Below are 16,265 nucleotides of genomic sequence, written 5' to 3' on the forward strand. Positions count from 1 at the left end.
AACAACTAATGTGAAGAACAAAAGTTTGGATGAAGCAAAATAGGTTTGGGGGAAAAAAAACAAAAACCACGAAGGGACTCGAAGCCTCAATCCTCTGATCCAAAGTCAGGTGCCTTATAGATCTCAACACACAGACTATGGTGCATAATGCATTTTCCTTAATGGCCTACAACCAAACAAGTATTAATGTGAAGAGAAAATGTTTTGTGGAGACCTTGGCAGTTTAGGTTATGAACTTGAAACTCATCGATTATTGCTCTGCTTCCTTAACCACTAGGCCACCACTGTCCCAGTTTGAGGTGTTTCCACAGTTGCAAGAAGGGGGACACATGGAGCTTCTGAAAGTTGCAGGATCTACTCTCAGCCGAAATCTTGCATTCCATCACTCCATCAACGATGATTGGACAGGCTAAAATGTACATCTGCTCTCTTCAACAAGACCTGCTCTTGCATATGTACATATATCCATACAAATCTAGTTGTACCCACATTGCATGAAATCAACACCCGACTGTCGAATCAAATTAATTCAGTACAATTCAGAAACATTTAGACAATTTTGTCACACTGCATGGTACTGTTGTAAAAATTACTGCAAAATTCAACAGTAAACTAGAGTTTTAACATTTTACAGTATGTAACTGTAATGGTCCAATGCTTCATGGGTAACAAAAGCAATTACAATGTTTTACACCATTTTTACAATGACTGCAGTATTTAATTACAGCCTGCTTCACGTGTTCCAAACAATTTACAGCAACACATTGTGAATATGAACTGTGGTAGATTCTAATGACGTTTAGGTTGTCATATAGAGTGTGTGGACATATTCTCTAATTGTTTGACAATTAGCCCATTTTATACCCCAGTTTCTGTGTAATTACTTCATGAATGAATAGAGGTATAAAACAAAACAGTAACACATAAACACATAAATCCACCGGCGTCCTGGGACGACTCAACAGCTCTTCTGTTGGATCAGGCATGTTACCCCACGAGGACACGGAGGACCTGTGGTTTTCGTAAAGGCGTGCTTGGTTCGGACTCAGTGTTATCAGTGACCATTTACATTTGGCCTTTTGAATACGCCGTAGTCCCATTCTCTAGGAAAACTGCAGATGGAAATGAAGGGAGGAGCCGGAGACCTGCTCTCTATCAGCCGAGGGAGGAGTTTTTGCATTCGTGCTTTGCATTTGGCAATTTGAATTTTTTTTTTGTAATGGGATTTCTCAGAAGAGCGGGACACTCTCTTAAATAACATGATAAAGTGCATGGAAATACACATTGTCATGCATTCTTAAAAAAACATATCACAAACAGTCACAACAGTTTGGATGAAAGAACAAGTGAAGGATCTAAATGACTCATATGAGTAAAGGGTAAGAATCTCTCCAAATTAGCTCACAGATCTTAAAGTGCCAAGACATTCCTGTGAGAAGCTGAAATAACATCTACTGATTCATTCTTTATTGTGTAATTTGTTTTGGGATCAGGGAGAGATTTCTGGACATTTACTAGAGCCTGAAAAAGCTGGTGAGGTCCATGTTGGTCTGAGTCTTTTTTTATGACTTCGGGTAAATCAGGGGCGACTCTTGCTCCTCATCTGGGTTCTTGGGTTCTTATTAAGATGGGGCTGATATGGACCACCTGTCCAGTACCTGTGTACCATCCACATGGGCTTGTTACATGGGCGGAGTCACTGTGATGTTTTATGGATGGTAGTAGCCTAGTGGGTAACACACTTTGAAGTCCCAGGTTTAATCCCCAATTACAGGCATTGTGTGCTTGATCAATACACTTAACCCTGAGTGTCTCCAGGGGGGGGCTGTCCCTGTAAATACTGATTGTAAGCTCTGATCTAGAATGAGTGCATTTAAAGCCTGTGTTCTGGTTTTATGGTGCAGGTTTTGTGGGGTCCTCATTATACACAGTTTCTAGATCCCACCAAAGGTTATTCAAGAAAGCTCTATAAGCAGCATGTGCGCCCAAAACCAGTAGTGGTGTGAAACCTATTCCCACATTTAATTAAAACCGAAATTCTTGCATTAAAACATGCGGGCCAGTCAGAGCGACCACGCTGGACATTGTCAATCACTGAAAGCACCTATAGCGTGAGCAACAGAACTGGACCATTGGGCGAAGGAAGCAGGTGTGCTGGTCACTTGCATGGTGTGTAGAACAAGACAAGTCAGTTCTTCATCATTGGAACTTTTAGGGTCAGAGATAGTAAAATGATTAAAATTTTGGTTTTTAAAATTAAGTTAAGCATTGTTTCTTGGGAGCTTGCACCATTGCAAGGGATATATGATGGTGTTATATGATGGTGTTATTAACTACACCTTAAAATCCCATAACTGCAAATTGAACACTGAAGAGACCATGTTGGAAAAAAAAGTCTGCTGCTGGTTCTTGCCGACTCAAATTTAAACCTCAGGAAGAAATAAGGAACGAATCAGCAAGAGTTGACTCAGCTCCACACAAGAACATGTTCATTAAAGTTCTACAAGTAGAACAGATGCACCAACACACAACACAAAAGAGAAAAGTCTTTTTCATGTCTTTTTCATGACGGTGGGTAAATTTAACGCTGACAACACAGCGTTTATTTAACTCTGGCTACTTTGCTGTGTGGCTTAGATGCTCTCTGCCTACTTTGCAGCAAACTGCATACTTCACTGTATTTCCTGATGGCGGAAAAAAATGTTCCGGAATGTTTAGTGATTAGTTACAAATGAGTAAAATGTTATGTTGAGGTGGTGGCCAAGTTTGTTCCTGTAGAGCCCAAAAGCTCACACCAAAGCTCAACTCTCTTATTGATTCACCGACATCCTAACCATCCTAACATCTGAACAGGAGTTCCAGGAACCCAGCTGGCCCGTGGCTTTCCAGGTCTGAAACTGACCAGCCTTGTTTTTGCTCGGGGTCAAGCTGTAGCTGCTGTGCCATTTGCTTCGTTTTTGTATAATGGAGCTCAAATGCCTGGAAAAGCAGTGAGGAAAATCAGCCCTAACTGCTTATAATGTGAATGAGTGTGTGTGTACCTGGTGGGGATGTTTGCTAGGTCCATATTTAGGGCCACATCAAGGCAGAAAGCAGGCCACCAGCAGCGATGAAGCACCACGTCTCACTCCTACTCATTTCAGGTCAGTGTCTAGCTAGCACACGGGGGGGAAAAAACATACAGGACTGGAAGTTCTCATTGGAAATTTGATTGTGATGCTGTTACTCAATTGGATGTAGGTGGTGTGATGTAGCCAATGAGAAATGTTCATTTTCAGATATAAGCAACGTTATATCTTTTGCAATGTTATTTATGGTGGTAGTAGCCTAGTGGGTAACACACTTGCCTATGAACCAGAAGACCCGGGTTCGAATCCCACTTACTACCATTGTGTCCCTGAGCAAGACACTTAACCCTAAGTTGCTCCAGGGAGACTGTCCCTGTAACTACTGATTGTAAGTTGCTCTGGATAATGGCATCTGATAAATGTTGTATTGATGTCTTTTACACAACCCTGCCAGAAAAATACCGTGACGCTGTAATAATTTGTTGGACCAGCATAATAATTTGTTGTTGATAAATTATTACATTTAATCATCATTTTTTTCTGCAAGATTTCTTTTCTGTTGACAATTGTTATATATAATAAAGAGAAAAATCTATAATAAATAGGGAAGAAATCTTTTTATATATTATATTATATATTATATGCTGAGACAATGCTACAGTGGTCCAACCAATTAACAACAACAACAACATTTATTTCTTATATAGCCCAAAATCACATACAGTATGTCTCAATAGGCTTAATTACTACAGCATCACAGTATTTCTTTATTAACCCAATGATGTAACTTTCTATTTCCAGGTCTGCTCTCCCTCTCCCAGTCCCTGCCCACCGCTCGCAAATATTATTTTGTGAACCAGTTGAAGACGTGGTCGGACGCGCAGTCCTACTGCCGGCTGACGTACAATGACCTGGCCACCCTCGAAAACGCAGACGACATGTCGAAGCTGAATGCAGCCACCAAGAACTGGCAAATCGACGTGGTCTGGATCGGCCTGTACAACGACATTAACAGCTGGAAGTGGTCCATCAGCGACCAGGCCTTCTACATCGCCGGAGGGGCCGGCTACAGGAACTGGGGATTGGGACAGCCGGACAACGCCATGGGCAACCAGAGCTGTGTGAGCATGATGAGCACCGGGACCTTTTTCGACAACACGTGTGACACCGAGCTCACCTTCCTGTGCTACAATGGTGAGAACCTCAATTTTTTTGCAGAATCTGCATTTTTACTCTGAATCCTGAAATATCATAAAAAGCAACACTTTTAGATCAGATTAGATATCGTGTCCCCTTTTAATTAGATGCTCTACACAACCACTGTTAGGAGCGGCTCAAGTGGATCGTTTCTATACATTCTAAACTTGTTCATAGGGGCAGTGGTGGCCTAGCGGTTAAGGAAGCGGCCCTGTAATCAGAAGGTTGCCGGCTCGAATCCCGATCAGCCAAGGTGCCACTGAGCAAAGCACCGTCCCCACACACTGCTCACTCAGGGTGATGGGTTAAATGCAGAGGACACATTTCACTGTGTGCACCGTGTGCTGTGCTGCTGTGTATCACATGTGACAATCACTTCACTTCATATACCAGGCTGGGCAGGAGGGCCCTATTTTCATGATCTAATGCAAAGCATGAAGCGGAGTTACTGGGCAACATGCTTCTGACCAATTGTGTTATTAAAGCAGAATTACAGATGCGTTTGTAATACAAACGCATTTCGCCTGCCTAAACTTTAGGAGTCAGGTGAGATATTTGCAGAAGTTAAAGAAATTTGTAACTCCCTCTGGACCATAGAGTGAATTTTGAAGTTCTGTGACTTGTGTGCATCTTTGAGACTAATTAAGAGTATGTTTTTACAGCGAAAGGTTTACTTCAAGGAAATTATGTCTTGGTTCCGCTGTATAAAACGTGGAGTGAGGCCCAGACCTACTGCAGACTGATTTACACAGACCTGGCCAGTGTGAGGAACCAGGTCGAGAACCAGGAGCTCCAGAGGCTTTTACCCCAGATTGGGCAGAGTTGGATCGGCCTGTACCGAGACACATGGAAGTGGTCGGACCAGAGCGACTCCGCCTACCGCCTCTGGCTGCTGGGACAGCCCGAGAACAAGTTGGGGAACCTGAACTGCGTGGCCACCGCGCTGTACTGGAGCCTTTTCAGCTGCGGGGTGACGCTTCCTTTCGTCTGCTATGAGTACGACCACGGTGAGCAGATCATAGATCATTACAACCACAACTACAAAACGTATTTCCTGAAGACAACGGCGTTATAACTTTTCAGAAAATGAGAAGCAGGGTAATGGCACTATTTTCAAACTGGTTCTAAGCGGCGCACTAGACGTAGGGCCTAGTGTAAAGTCAAAGGTTCCCTTAGGATTAACATAGAAACATAGAGGTCGTAGTATGGAGGAAGTAGCATGTGTGAAATTGTAAGTCGCTCTGGATAAGGGTGTCTGCCAAATGCCGTAAATGTAAATCTGTCCTCAACTTTTTAACTCTCAGTTTATAAAAACATGATTAAAGATTGTGATCTGGGTCCCTTCTCCAATTCTGAGGGTGACACGAGCAAAACAAGCTTCAAAAAGGTCCATAAAGTTAGTGTGTAGTTATGTTAAGTGTGTGCAGAATGTCACATTGTATATTGTGTAATGCTTGTGGTGCCGGCAGGATTTAATTAGTCAATTTCGATAATTCAGGGGCGACGGACATGCAGGTGATGAGACTGACGATAGAATCTCAGGTCAGCCTGGAACAGGCGGCAGTACAGACAGCCATCTTGGAAATGGTGAGTGAGGGAGGCCTTAGGAGAAGTGTTCGATTTTTTTTAAAGAGATCAGCGTGAAGCGCAAGAATAATCTTCTTTACTATGTTTTTTTTTTCAGATAAAGAATGCAGTGAAGGCGGAGCTTCAGCCAAACACAAAACTTATGTGGCAGAACCAGACAGGAATCTCTCAGACGGTGGAAAATTAGAACAAGAAAGAAGAAAGAAAAGCTTTGAACCAATGTATAAATCAAGATTAATCCTATGCCATCTTTCACTGGGACTTCACTGGGTTATTTTATATGTCATTAATTTTTTTTTATCATTTTACTGTAGCAAAGCTTCTGTAAAATCAAAATTTCAGATTTAAATTAATGTGGTTTTATTAATGTAATGTAAAACAGATCAAATAAACACAAAAGCAATGAAAAAAAATTGTGAAAAATATAAATGATAATAAAGTAAAGTTATAAAGTGCCCACTGCATCACCCTGAGTGAGCAGTGCCAGCCATGAGAGGTGCCCGGGGAGCAGTGTGTGGGGACGGTGTTTTGCTCAGTGGCACATCCCTGGATTGTGATGACATATAAACTCTCCTCGGTGTTAATTAATCTCTAGAAAGTTTATTATGTGTAGCTGGATGTAAAGTTCAGTCTTGCCAACATTAAGATGTGGGATTATGCGATGGGGTGTTGTGGAGAACATCTGACCTCATCTGAAGACTAATGGAAATGAGGACGTCTGGAGAAGAAGGAACTTTACTTAGGGATTTGCATGAGATGCACACGATTTAGAAGGATAAGAGGCAAGTAGAGGAGATGCTGCCAATGATCTAGAACCCAGGGTCAGGGCGGCCAAAAAAGTCAAGAGACATCGCTGCACACACTGGGTGAGTAATCAATATGTTCCTGGAATAAAAGACAAATTTTTACATAAATGTACAAAGGTGACGGCCACAAATTTAATTTTACCTTCAGATTTTCAGCATAAATTGATGAAAGATTATTTTGCAGAGTACTTAATATCTGAATGAATGATTTTAAGTAATAGCTGTATTTATGCTTTATTATTTATTACCTGAAAGACCCTATTGCAATTTCTTAATGTTAACAGTTTTGTCATCATCTAATTTTTAAGAATCTTTTTTTTATCAGACAGGCATTTGACTCCAGTGGGCTCACATTAAGACCCCTGGAAACTCATCTATAATGGATCACAGCCTCATTCATCTCCTGTTTTTCACAGGTCAGCACCCATCTCTCACTCTTTTTTTGGTTTTGCATCTTTAGGTATGCATAGAATTCCTGCACGTTGAGTAGTTATGGCGTGTGTCTCTCATCATTTCATTGAGGGCAGAGCTGGGTAATACAGGCCCAAATAGCAAAAGCTGAACTAATTAGGATTAATAGACCATCTTCGACTTAAGAAGAGAGAATTCAGTGAGGTCCATGTTGGTCAGAGTCTTAAATCAGGGACGACTGTTGCTCTTCTCTTCTGTTCAGTTCAACCTCTTGGCTGAACAATCCATTTAAAAATGTGAGGGCTGTTACTGTTTGAATCTGTATTGCATGTTCTGGTCTATGTGTTGCACTACCCCCCCCCCCATGTTGCAGGTCTGCTGTCCCTGTCCAACTGTGCCATGCACTTCTACCAATTTATCAACCAGCAGGCGAACTGGACCCAGGCCCAGGCAATCTGCAGAGAAAACTTCACCGACCTCGCCACCATCGACAGCGCGGACGACCTCAGCCGGCTAATGGCCTCTATAGACCTGAAATCCTCTGGTTACCTGTGGCTAGGGCTGAACGTCAGGAACCAGTGGTTCTGGTCACTAAACAACTCCGGGGATGGTGGGGGAGGGACACCGTATACAAACTTTGCTTCTAGCGAGAATGATAAAACTGGAGGTTCTCGGTGTGTAGCTATGTACTCGGGGTTCTGGTACATCAGGAACTGCGGCGAAACTTATTACTACACATGCTACAATGGTAAAAATGTCTGCACTTTATCTGAATTACTTTTCCATTAGAAGTTAAATTGCATTTATTAGTTTAATTCCCTGTGTATGGTGTGACCTATGACATTTATCCTAGCCAGAGATAATTTGTGCATAAATATTCAAGAGTCAAGAGAGATATGTGCAGCCAGATATAGCCTTGTTACCTGGAAACGGGTGGGGTCAACGTGATTTTACACTGAATAGTCAAATTTACAGACTCAACTCTGTAAAGTGTTCAAATCGGAACTTATTAACTGTCAGAGTCTGCCGGGTGTTTTATTAAAGAAAGACCAGATCATATCCCTGGCCCCTCCCCAACTGAGCCTCTTTGCCATGCTTGTCTATGGCACAGATTTAATTACGCAGTGTAGCCAGCTTCAGAATCAAAAATGAAATGCTCGAACAAAATCACAAGATTTTGTTGAGTGTTTTTGAGTTTGAGTGTGTCGCATGATCATGGGTAAAATAACTCTCTGGACATTTTTCTGACCCTCCCAGCAAACGGTAAAATGACAGCCGAGCGATACATCCTCGTGGCGGTGGGTGGAAACTGGAAACAAGCCCAGACCTACTGCAGACAACAATACACAGACCTGGTCAGCTTGAGGAACAGCACCGAGAACTCATATGCGTCCCTGGCAGTTGGAGGAAACACGGCGTGGATCGGCATGTACAAGGGATCCTGGACCTGGTCCGATCAAAATAACCTGATATTCCAAAACTGGGGCTCTGGGCAACCAGACAATACTTATGGATGTGGAGGCATCTACTACAGCCAAAGCATATGGCAAGATATGCCTTGTGATTGGAAAATTCCCTTTGTGTGTTATGGAGGTGAGCTGTCCCCAAATGTCCCTAAAGGACATTATGACTCAATAAACTCAAACTTTGAGGTACATATAGACTGCACAATAGAATAAGCTAGAGGACTGAATACAGCTGTTTAGAGGACAGCTGACACAGAGAGGTATCAGCACAGGGATAATTATTTGTTAATTTGACACTGTAGATGTAGACTACATAGCAGCCAGCCAAAAGAGGGCGCCAGATCTGGGGAGTCGTCTTTTTTTTTTTTTGAAGACATCACACCATCCCTCAGGGCATAATGTTGACGATTATTATTCTTTTGAAGCAACTTAAGGTAACACCAGTTGAGCCCATAACAAGCTATCAATAAAATGTAGTTAATAATGAGGGTTCCTGAGGTGTAACTTATTGCAAACAATTAAGGAGCAATTTTTTAGGAGCCTGAACACTTGCACAAAAATTTCAAATATAAGAATACCATGGATTAAATGTATAATTTTCTTCTACCTTTATATAAGATGAACAGCTACTTTTTATGAAAGAGATTTTCATAAAAACCTCTTTTGTGACTGACTGTGTGCATCTTTTGAAGCCCTGAAGCAGAAGATGGTGGTCAGAGTCAACATTTCGTCAGTGATGGACCTGGAAGACCTTGATGTACAGACATCTGTCTTTCAGCAGGTGAGTTCCATCCTCCCTGAGATTGTATTCCACTGTAGAGCATGACCGTTACAAATTGATAAGAACCTAATGTAAGCATGAGTATGCATAGATTTTATACTTTTTCTTGAACAGATAGAAGACACTCTGAAGAAGGGTGGAATGTATGATCAGGCCAATTTGACATGGAACGAGCAGGAGTATGGAAACGTCTTCGAGAATACAGATGCTACAACAAGCAAGAAGAGGAATAAGAGAGAGGACCTTTAAATGTGAAAACTGGTTCCTCTGACGTAGGAAAGTCATTCAACACAGGACAACAAAGTTCTAAATTAATGAAATCAATGGAAATAATGCAAGATCTCAAACATACTGTTGTAGTAGTTACTAAAAGATGTGTAATGGCTTTCACATTTAGTTTTGTGTGCTTAATCCAGCAATAAACGTGTACCTCTGCATCTGAAATATGAACCGAAACAAATGCACTTCTTTACCTGTGGTATCGATCAAAACACAAATGTGGACTAGATGTTCATACACTCCGTTGCTCTCGAGCTCTTCAGACAAATCTATATTTTAGGGAGGAACTCGATAAACGGTTTCTGTATTATTTCAAATATAGAAATATTAGACTTCTAAAAGGCTTGATAACATCTGTTTTGTCCATAGAGTAATTTTAGGTCACTTTTACCCCTTCCAGAACATCTTTTAAAGTACTATCTGTGTATCTTTTTGAAACTGCTGTAAACAGACCACCAGAAGTTCTGCTTTGTCCATTTTCTTGGTACGGATGGTTTCTAGAGTTTACCAGAATCACGTTCCAAAGGAATAATAACAGAAAAGAAATATCAACAGTAAAAGACAGAGTGCCATGGTAAAGTGGGCCACCCCTTTGGTACCTGACTAGCGAGGGGCGGAGTCACTCTGATTTATCGCTGAATGACCTTTCACCGGCCAAATGCTATGAAGTGTAAAATTTACTTTGAATTAGCCGTGGATTCACATAAATTCATTTTAACGTTGGTGTATGTGGTGTGTATGTATGTGTGTGAGTGTGTGTGTGTGTGTGTGTGTGTGTGTGTGTTTGCATAACAGATGGTCCCACAGCGATGGTGATGCGGTTCCTTTTTGTCTCCTGGGGGAAGTTGGTCTGTGCACGTAGCCCAGACCCCCAACCTGTGTTGATGCCAAGGCATTACCTCATCCTCTCTCACTTCATGTTTCTCCTCGAAGACAGCGCAGCGTTCACTCTTCTCCACTCCAGCCTTCTCCTCTCCGTATTGAAGTTTGTCATTCCTCGGCTTTCCTCCAAGCGTTCCCCCGACTGCCGCGTTCAGACCTGGAGACGAATCAAGCTCTCTCTGTTCACCTGGCACGATGGAAACGTTCTGGAACCAAGACGTTTGACCTACAAAATACCCGGTGACCTTGCAAGAGCTGAAGCCCAATCTCGCAGAACCAAAGTGGACCAGTAGGATGTTCTGAGGTTTTGATGCGACACTGGCCTCTGGGCTTCTGGGACCAAATCCAGTGAGGCTGGATACTCCCCACTGAAGAGCCGTCATGAACAAATTATTCTCCCCCTGCAGGGTCTCAATCCACCCTGCTGGGAGCTGGACCTTCCTTGTGGGCCACGGCTGTTCTCCTTGGATCGTGGGACTTCTGCTGCTGGCGTGGGGGCCGCTGGGGACCCCGGGACAGAACGACACCGAGCCCATCGTGCTGGAGGGAAAGTGCTTGGTGGTGTGCGACTCGACGCCCTCGGCCGAGCCGACGGCGAACGCTTTGGGAATGTCAGTGCGCTCCGGGACGGGACGAGTCGCCTTCTCGGCCATCCGCAACACCAACCACGAACCGTCGGAGATGAGCAACCGCACCATGACCATCTACTTCGACCAGGTAGGTTCATGAGCTGTTCATGGGGACAGTTGTCCTGGAATTGAACTGAATCGATTTGTTGTTGAACCTTTGAGGTGCTGGTAAACGTGGGCGCACATTTCGACCCCGCCCGGAGCATCTTTTTGGCCCCCAGGAAGGGAGTCTACAGCTTCAACTTTCACGTTGTTAAAGTCTACAACCGGCAAACCATACAGGTACAACAATGTGGCGCCATTACGCATCCATAGCCGCGAGTTTGCTGACCTCCCTTCCGTTTCTCTCTCGCTTAGGTAAGCCTGGTCCTGAATGGCAGGCCTGTCATCTCCGCCTTTGCTGGGGACCAGGATGTGACCCGAGAGGCAGCCACAAATGCTGGACTGGTCACCATGGAGAGGGGAGATAAGGCCTATCTGAAGCTGGAGCGTGGGAACTTAATGGGAGGCTGGAAGTATTCCACCTTCTCTGGCTTCCTGGTCTTCCCTCTTTAGCGTATTTTTTTTTTTGTAATGGAGATTTAGAAGAATGGGGCATAACTTCTGAATGTACCTGTGGCAGAGAATGCATGTTTGATTGGTTATAATTTGAGAAATGTAGTTTTCTTTTCTTCTTTTGCTTGCTGATGTCTTGTATTTTTGCTAATAACTGTTGATTGCTGCATGGATTCTGTAGTATGTCGGTTAGACAACGCCGCAGAAATGCTCTTACACGTGGGATCTTCTACACGCTTTTAAAACCCACGTTAATGTTCCAGGAGACAGAAATAATTCCACAGCTAAAAAAAGGGTAGTTAGTACCTGCTCTACAACATAACGCTACCTTGAAAACAGTGCTATATTGTTTTCTATCTGTCTATTTCTATAAATTCAGAGGCCACAACTGATGTGACATTAGAGAACATTTATCCATGTTTATACCTAAAACTGGTCTCCAAAAATTGACATTTATACATATATACAGTACAGGCCAAAAGTTTGGAGACACCTTCTCATTCAATGTGTTTTCTTTATTTTCATGACCATTTACGTTGGTAGATTCTCACTGAAGGCATCAAAACTATGAATGAACACATGTGGAGTTATGTACTTAACAGAAAAAGGTAAAATAAGTGAAAACATGTTTTATATTGTAGTTTCTTTGCTCTGATTACTGCTTTACACACTCTTGCCATTCTCTCGATGAGCTTCAAGAGGTCGTCACCTGAAATGCTTCTCCAACAGTCTTGAAGGAGTTCCCAGAGGTCTTTTTGTTAAGTACATAACTCCACATGTGTTCATTCATAGTTTTGATGCCTTCAGTGAGAATCTACCAACGTAAATGGTCATGAAAATAAAGAAAACACATCGAATGAGACGGTGTGTCCAAACTTTTGGCCCGTACTGTATATTTTCTTGTCATTTATTTGAGACAGGCAACTATTGAAAGTTTAAGGTATTTCATTGAATGAAGGTTGTTGTACATTTTTGAAACGTTCCGCTCTAATTAAAAATGCTCAGGTGGACACTTGGTCTCAGTTCACTTCGCTCCAGCACCAAAAAACACACACACACACACTCATGGGATATTTTTGGAAAATACAAACCCGTCTCCGCTCATTGACCCGTGGATGCAGCGAGTGCATTAAAGGGCATTTAATGACCATGGAAGCGCGCCACGCTGGGCCATGTGTCGCTACCAGCAGGTTCTTCCAAACACCTCGCTGCTCCTCTCCGCCATCGATTTGCTGCGTCTGCGGTGGCGACGGCCCCCGCCAGCTGTTTGCTCTGCAAATAGGGGACCCTCCCTGAGAGCTCGCGGTTGACCGAGGACGCTGGGCAATCGAGTCACGGACCACCATGCCGGGCCAACGCCAGGCTGTTCGTCACACGCCCGGTTCCGGTGGCAGATGGCCGTTTGGCAGGCACGGCCTCGCACCCGTGCCAGCGGCCTGCTGTCCGTGCAGCCTGTCAGGACGGGTTATGCCAGAAACATACTTGCTGTGAGCTACGCACGCGTGTCCGTACATGGTTGCGTTGTAGTCCACACCAGCTGGGGTCAGTGTCGAGACCGTCGATGACTGCGGTCCTCAAATGGCCACATCGTGACTGTTCGAGTGCCGACCTCGCAACGCTGTTACGCAGGTATTGCATCTATTGAGATATTGAGTACTCGCACAAAAACCACCGCAAACAACGCACGATAAAGACTGCGGTTGTATGTTACGTAACATACGTACGTAGTTAACAGCAATGTATATTTATGCCTCTAGTGTCCCTTGACCCCAGAGTTTAATACGAACAAAACAGACACTTTATAGTCAGGAGTCAAGACATTGCATTGTGGGTAACTGCGGTTAAAGTGTTAACATGGCCACTCTTTAGCAGGAGAACGTTTGTAAAGCCATTCAGTGTACTGTTATGCAAATATGTAAATGATGTTTTAATGTAATACATTTTCAGGGAAAAGCCAAATCTTGCGTATAGTAAAAAATGTGTTGTTCTTTGCCTTTATTTAACCAGGTTTATCCCACTGAGACCAGAGATCTCTTTTGCAAGTTAGCAGCATGAAGTTAAGTGAAGTGAATGTCACATGTGATACACAGCAGCACAGCACACGGTGCACATTCTGTGTGCACATTTAACCCATCACCCTGAGTGAGCAGTGGGCAGCCATGACAGGCACCTCGGTGGATCGGGATTTGAACCGGCAACCTTCTGGTTACGAGGCCGCCTCCTTAACCGCTAGGCCACCACTGCCCCATGACAGTTACAGTAGAAAAAATAAAAGTTCATTTCATAAATCCATACCCACCCATACCCACACCGGACCGTTGAATTTTTACCACAACTGTAAACTCATTCAGTTTTTTTTTTTTTGGATATGTTCCAAGAATCAAGTGCTGAAAATGTAAAAGCGTTCTTTCCCAATTCAGTACTTATTTTTGGAACAACGAGACTTTGGTTTTCATGTTTCCATGTCACAAACATGATGTGCAAGATGGAATTTTAGCCAGAATGTCTTTATGTACTGTACAAACAGTACTCCATGGTACACACACAACATGCAAAGAGGCTTCAACTTTTTTTAATGAGCTACAAAAGGTAAAAAAATACTCAATGTTTAACGGTGGAGAGCAGTTCTATGTGGCTCACCTCTTGTAAAAATGATCCAATACAGTGTTTTATTGAAATATTCAACAGACATTTGTTAAGACGACCACAAAAAATGGCATCAAATATGTTTACTTTAGTATTTACAAAAACCTTACATTTAAAAAAAATACCAACTCCTACTTTTCTCCGAATGCCTCATCACATCTACATGACTACTAAAACATGACTAAAAAAAATGTTAAATACTTTTTTAAAAATTACATAGCATTTACAGAAGTGGAAAACATGCATGACGTTAAAAACTCTGCTCGGGGGCAGAGTTTGAGATTGTATGACGAATTTAATAGCATGGATGCATCCTTGAGGTGTAGCATTGATCTTGTGAGAACTGAGGGTGGCCTTCTACATTTTCTTGGGACGAGGGTGTGACTCGGATGATGAGAGTCTGGGGGGAGCCGTAGGGTGTCGCTTCTTCCCAGAGTTTCTCTGAATGAACATGTAATTGTGGTTTCCAATTTGAACACCATTCACGTTAGATAAATACATGCCGGCTTCTGGAAGAAAATAACAAATACAGATTCATGTAGGTACTTTTAATAGCATTTGTAATATAACCACTTGCATTGTCAGGAGAAGCAGAGAATATTGATTTATACAGTACAGGCCAAAGGTTTGGACACCTGTGTTTTCTTTATTTTCATGACCATTTACGTTGGTAGATTCTCACTGAAGGCATCAAAACTATGAATGAACACATGTTGAGTTATGTACTTAACAAAAAGTGGAGAACTGGCCTCCACATTCACCGGACCTGAACCCAATCCAGATGGTTTGGGGTGAGCTGGACCCCAGCAAGTGCTAAACACCTCTGGGAACTCCTTCAAGACTTTTGGAGAAGCATTTCAGGTGACGACCTCTTGAAGCTCATCGAGAGAATGGCAAGAGTGTGCAAAGCAGTAATCAGAGCAAAGAAACTAGAATATAAAACATGTTTTCTCTTATTTCACCTTTTTTTGTTAAGTACAGAACTCCACATGTGTTCATAGTTTTGGTGCCTTCAGTGAGAATCTACCAAGTAAATGGTCATGGAAAGAAAACACGTCGAATGAGAAGGTGTGTCCAAACTCTTGGCCTGTACTGTATCCATACACTACATGACAATAACGTATAATGTATATTGAATCACGTGCTGCCTGTGCTCGTAATACAAACCTGGTCTCCTTGGGGAAGATGGTGTGGAGTTCTGTCTCTATAATGGCAATGGGAGAAAAATCATAAGTGATAAGTAGATCAGTAAATAATGTTTAAATGTCACGCAGTGGCTGAATAGTGCCGCTTAAGACCTGCTGGATCCCAGTAGGCAACTAGTGAAATGTAAAGAATTCACAGACGATCTTGGCCTTCAGACCAACGCATACACAGAATGAAAAGAGAAAAAGAACCCCACCTGATATGGAAATGGATAGGAGGTCAAGCCTGGCGCCTTATAAGCTGAAGATAAAATATCACTGTTTAGCATTTATAGAATACATCTGTATGTACAAATTTAATGTCTTATGCGTAATAATTTATTGTGGTTTAATACCAAGGTGGCAGGTGACTGCATGGAGGTTCGCAGCTTTACCTCGGCTGTGGTTTGTCTCCTTGGAAACCGCGGCTTTGCCCGATTCCTGTAAATAACATAAAGGGCTACTATGTTGGTTCTGTTCACTACGTGCAACCAGTCGCAGGTGAATACAAATGAAAGTACCTGCTGAGGGAACGTCCTGGTCGTCACGTGACTTGAATAGCCTTGAAAATGATGAACATCTTATAATAATGTGCTTTTCAATTGGAAAAACATAATAAGACCGTGCTGCGAATTTACCTGAGGCTTGAGGAACCGCGTGGGAAGGTGCATTATTTGATTTTTTTGTGGAGTCCACACCGGTGGACTTCTGAAACGCACACAAAGGATGTCTAAAGCTACACAAAGCGGAAGTGATGTGTCATCAATGGGGGGT

General features: G+C 42.8%; 5 protein-coding genes across 8 annotated transcripts in view; 4 read left to right on the forward strand and 1 right to left on the reverse strand.

Annotated features, from left to right (window-relative positions):
- The first annotated feature begins 3,085 nt into the window (after positions 1 to 3,085).
- Positions 3,086 to 6,118, forward strand: LOC114793876 (macrophage mannose receptor 1-like). The gene is made up of 5 exons (XM_028986026.1): positions 3,086 to 3,143; positions 3,870 to 4,262; positions 4,928 to 5,272; positions 5,764 to 5,852; positions 5,950 to 6,118. Exons 1-5 carry the CDS (start codon positions 3,110 to 3,112, stop codon positions 6,037 to 6,039), a joined length of 951 nt encoding a protein of 316 aa, XP_028841859.1. The 5' UTR covers positions 3,086 to 3,109; the 3' UTR covers positions 6,040 to 6,118.
- A 323-nt stretch (positions 6,119 to 6,441) lies between these two features.
- Positions 6,442 to 7,913, forward strand: LOC114794110 (L-selectin-like). Of its 2 annotated transcripts, none has more exons than XM_028986448.1 (3): positions 6,442 to 6,718; positions 6,984 to 7,074; positions 7,443 to 7,913. In XM_028986448.1, exons 2-3 carry the CDS (start codon positions 7,038 to 7,040, stop codon positions 7,856 to 7,858), a joined length of 453 nt encoding a protein of 150 aa, XP_028842281.1. In that variant the 5' UTR covers positions 6,442 to 6,718; positions 6,984 to 7,037; the 3' UTR covers positions 7,859 to 7,913. The 2 variants fall into 2 exon arrangements, with proteins under 2 accessions (XP_028842281.1, XP_028842291.1); XM_028986458.1 differs by having other exon boundaries at positions 6,988 to 7,074.
- A 4-nt stretch (positions 7,914 to 7,917) lies between these two features.
- On the forward strand, positions 7,918 to 9,760 carry LOC114794082 (L-selectin-like). The gene is made up of 3 exons (XM_028986399.1): positions 7,918 to 8,662; positions 9,228 to 9,316; positions 9,431 to 9,760. Exons 1-3 carry the CDS (start codon positions 8,338 to 8,340, stop codon positions 9,563 to 9,565), a joined length of 549 nt encoding a protein of 182 aa, XP_028842232.1. The 5' UTR covers positions 7,918 to 8,337; the 3' UTR covers positions 9,566 to 9,760.
- Positions 9,761 to 10,136: 376 nt separating this feature from the next.
- LOC114794015 (cerebellin-1) lies at positions 10,137 to 12,180 on the forward strand. The gene is made up of 3 exons (XM_028986264.1): positions 10,137 to 11,194; positions 11,269 to 11,388; positions 11,464 to 12,180. The coding sequence occupies exons 1-3, from the start codon at positions 10,859 to 10,861 to the stop codon at positions 11,659 to 11,661; spliced, it is 654 nt and encodes a 217-aa protein (XP_028842097.1). The 5' UTR covers positions 10,137 to 10,858; the 3' UTR covers positions 11,662 to 12,180.
- Positions 12,181 to 14,217: 2,037 nt separating this feature from the next.
- LOC114793631 (receptor-interacting serine/threonine-protein kinase 3-like) overlaps positions 14,218 to 16,265 on the reverse strand; it is a 6,311-nt gene continuing 4,263 nt past the window's right edge. For 2 of the 3 annotated variants that reach the window (XM_028985686.1, XM_028985695.1), the window contains 6 exons: positions 16,130 to 16,199; positions 16,013 to 16,053; positions 15,848 to 15,932; positions 15,710 to 15,753; positions 15,475 to 15,511; positions 14,218 to 14,816 (listed from right to left, as the gene is read on the reverse strand). In XM_028985686.1, the coding sequence (XP_028841519.1) occupies positions 14,665 to 14,816; positions 15,475 to 15,511; positions 15,710 to 15,753; positions 15,848 to 15,932; positions 16,013 to 16,053; positions 16,130 to 16,199 (429 nt within the window). In that variant the 3' untranslated portion in view covers positions 14,218 to 14,664. The remainder of the gene's footprint in view (positions 14,817 to 15,474; positions 15,512 to 15,709; positions 15,754 to 15,847; positions 15,933 to 16,012; positions 16,054 to 16,129; positions 16,200 to 16,265) is intronic. The other variant, XM_028985706.1, reaches the window with a different exon arrangement.

This window comes from Denticeps clupeoides, chromosome 1 (genome assembly GCF_900700375.1).
Source record: "Denticeps clupeoides chromosome 1, fDenClu1.1, whole genome shotgun sequence".
In the NCBI taxonomy this organism is placed as follows: Eukaryota; Metazoa; Chordata; class Actinopteri; order Clupeiformes; family Denticipitidae; genus Denticeps; species Denticeps clupeoides.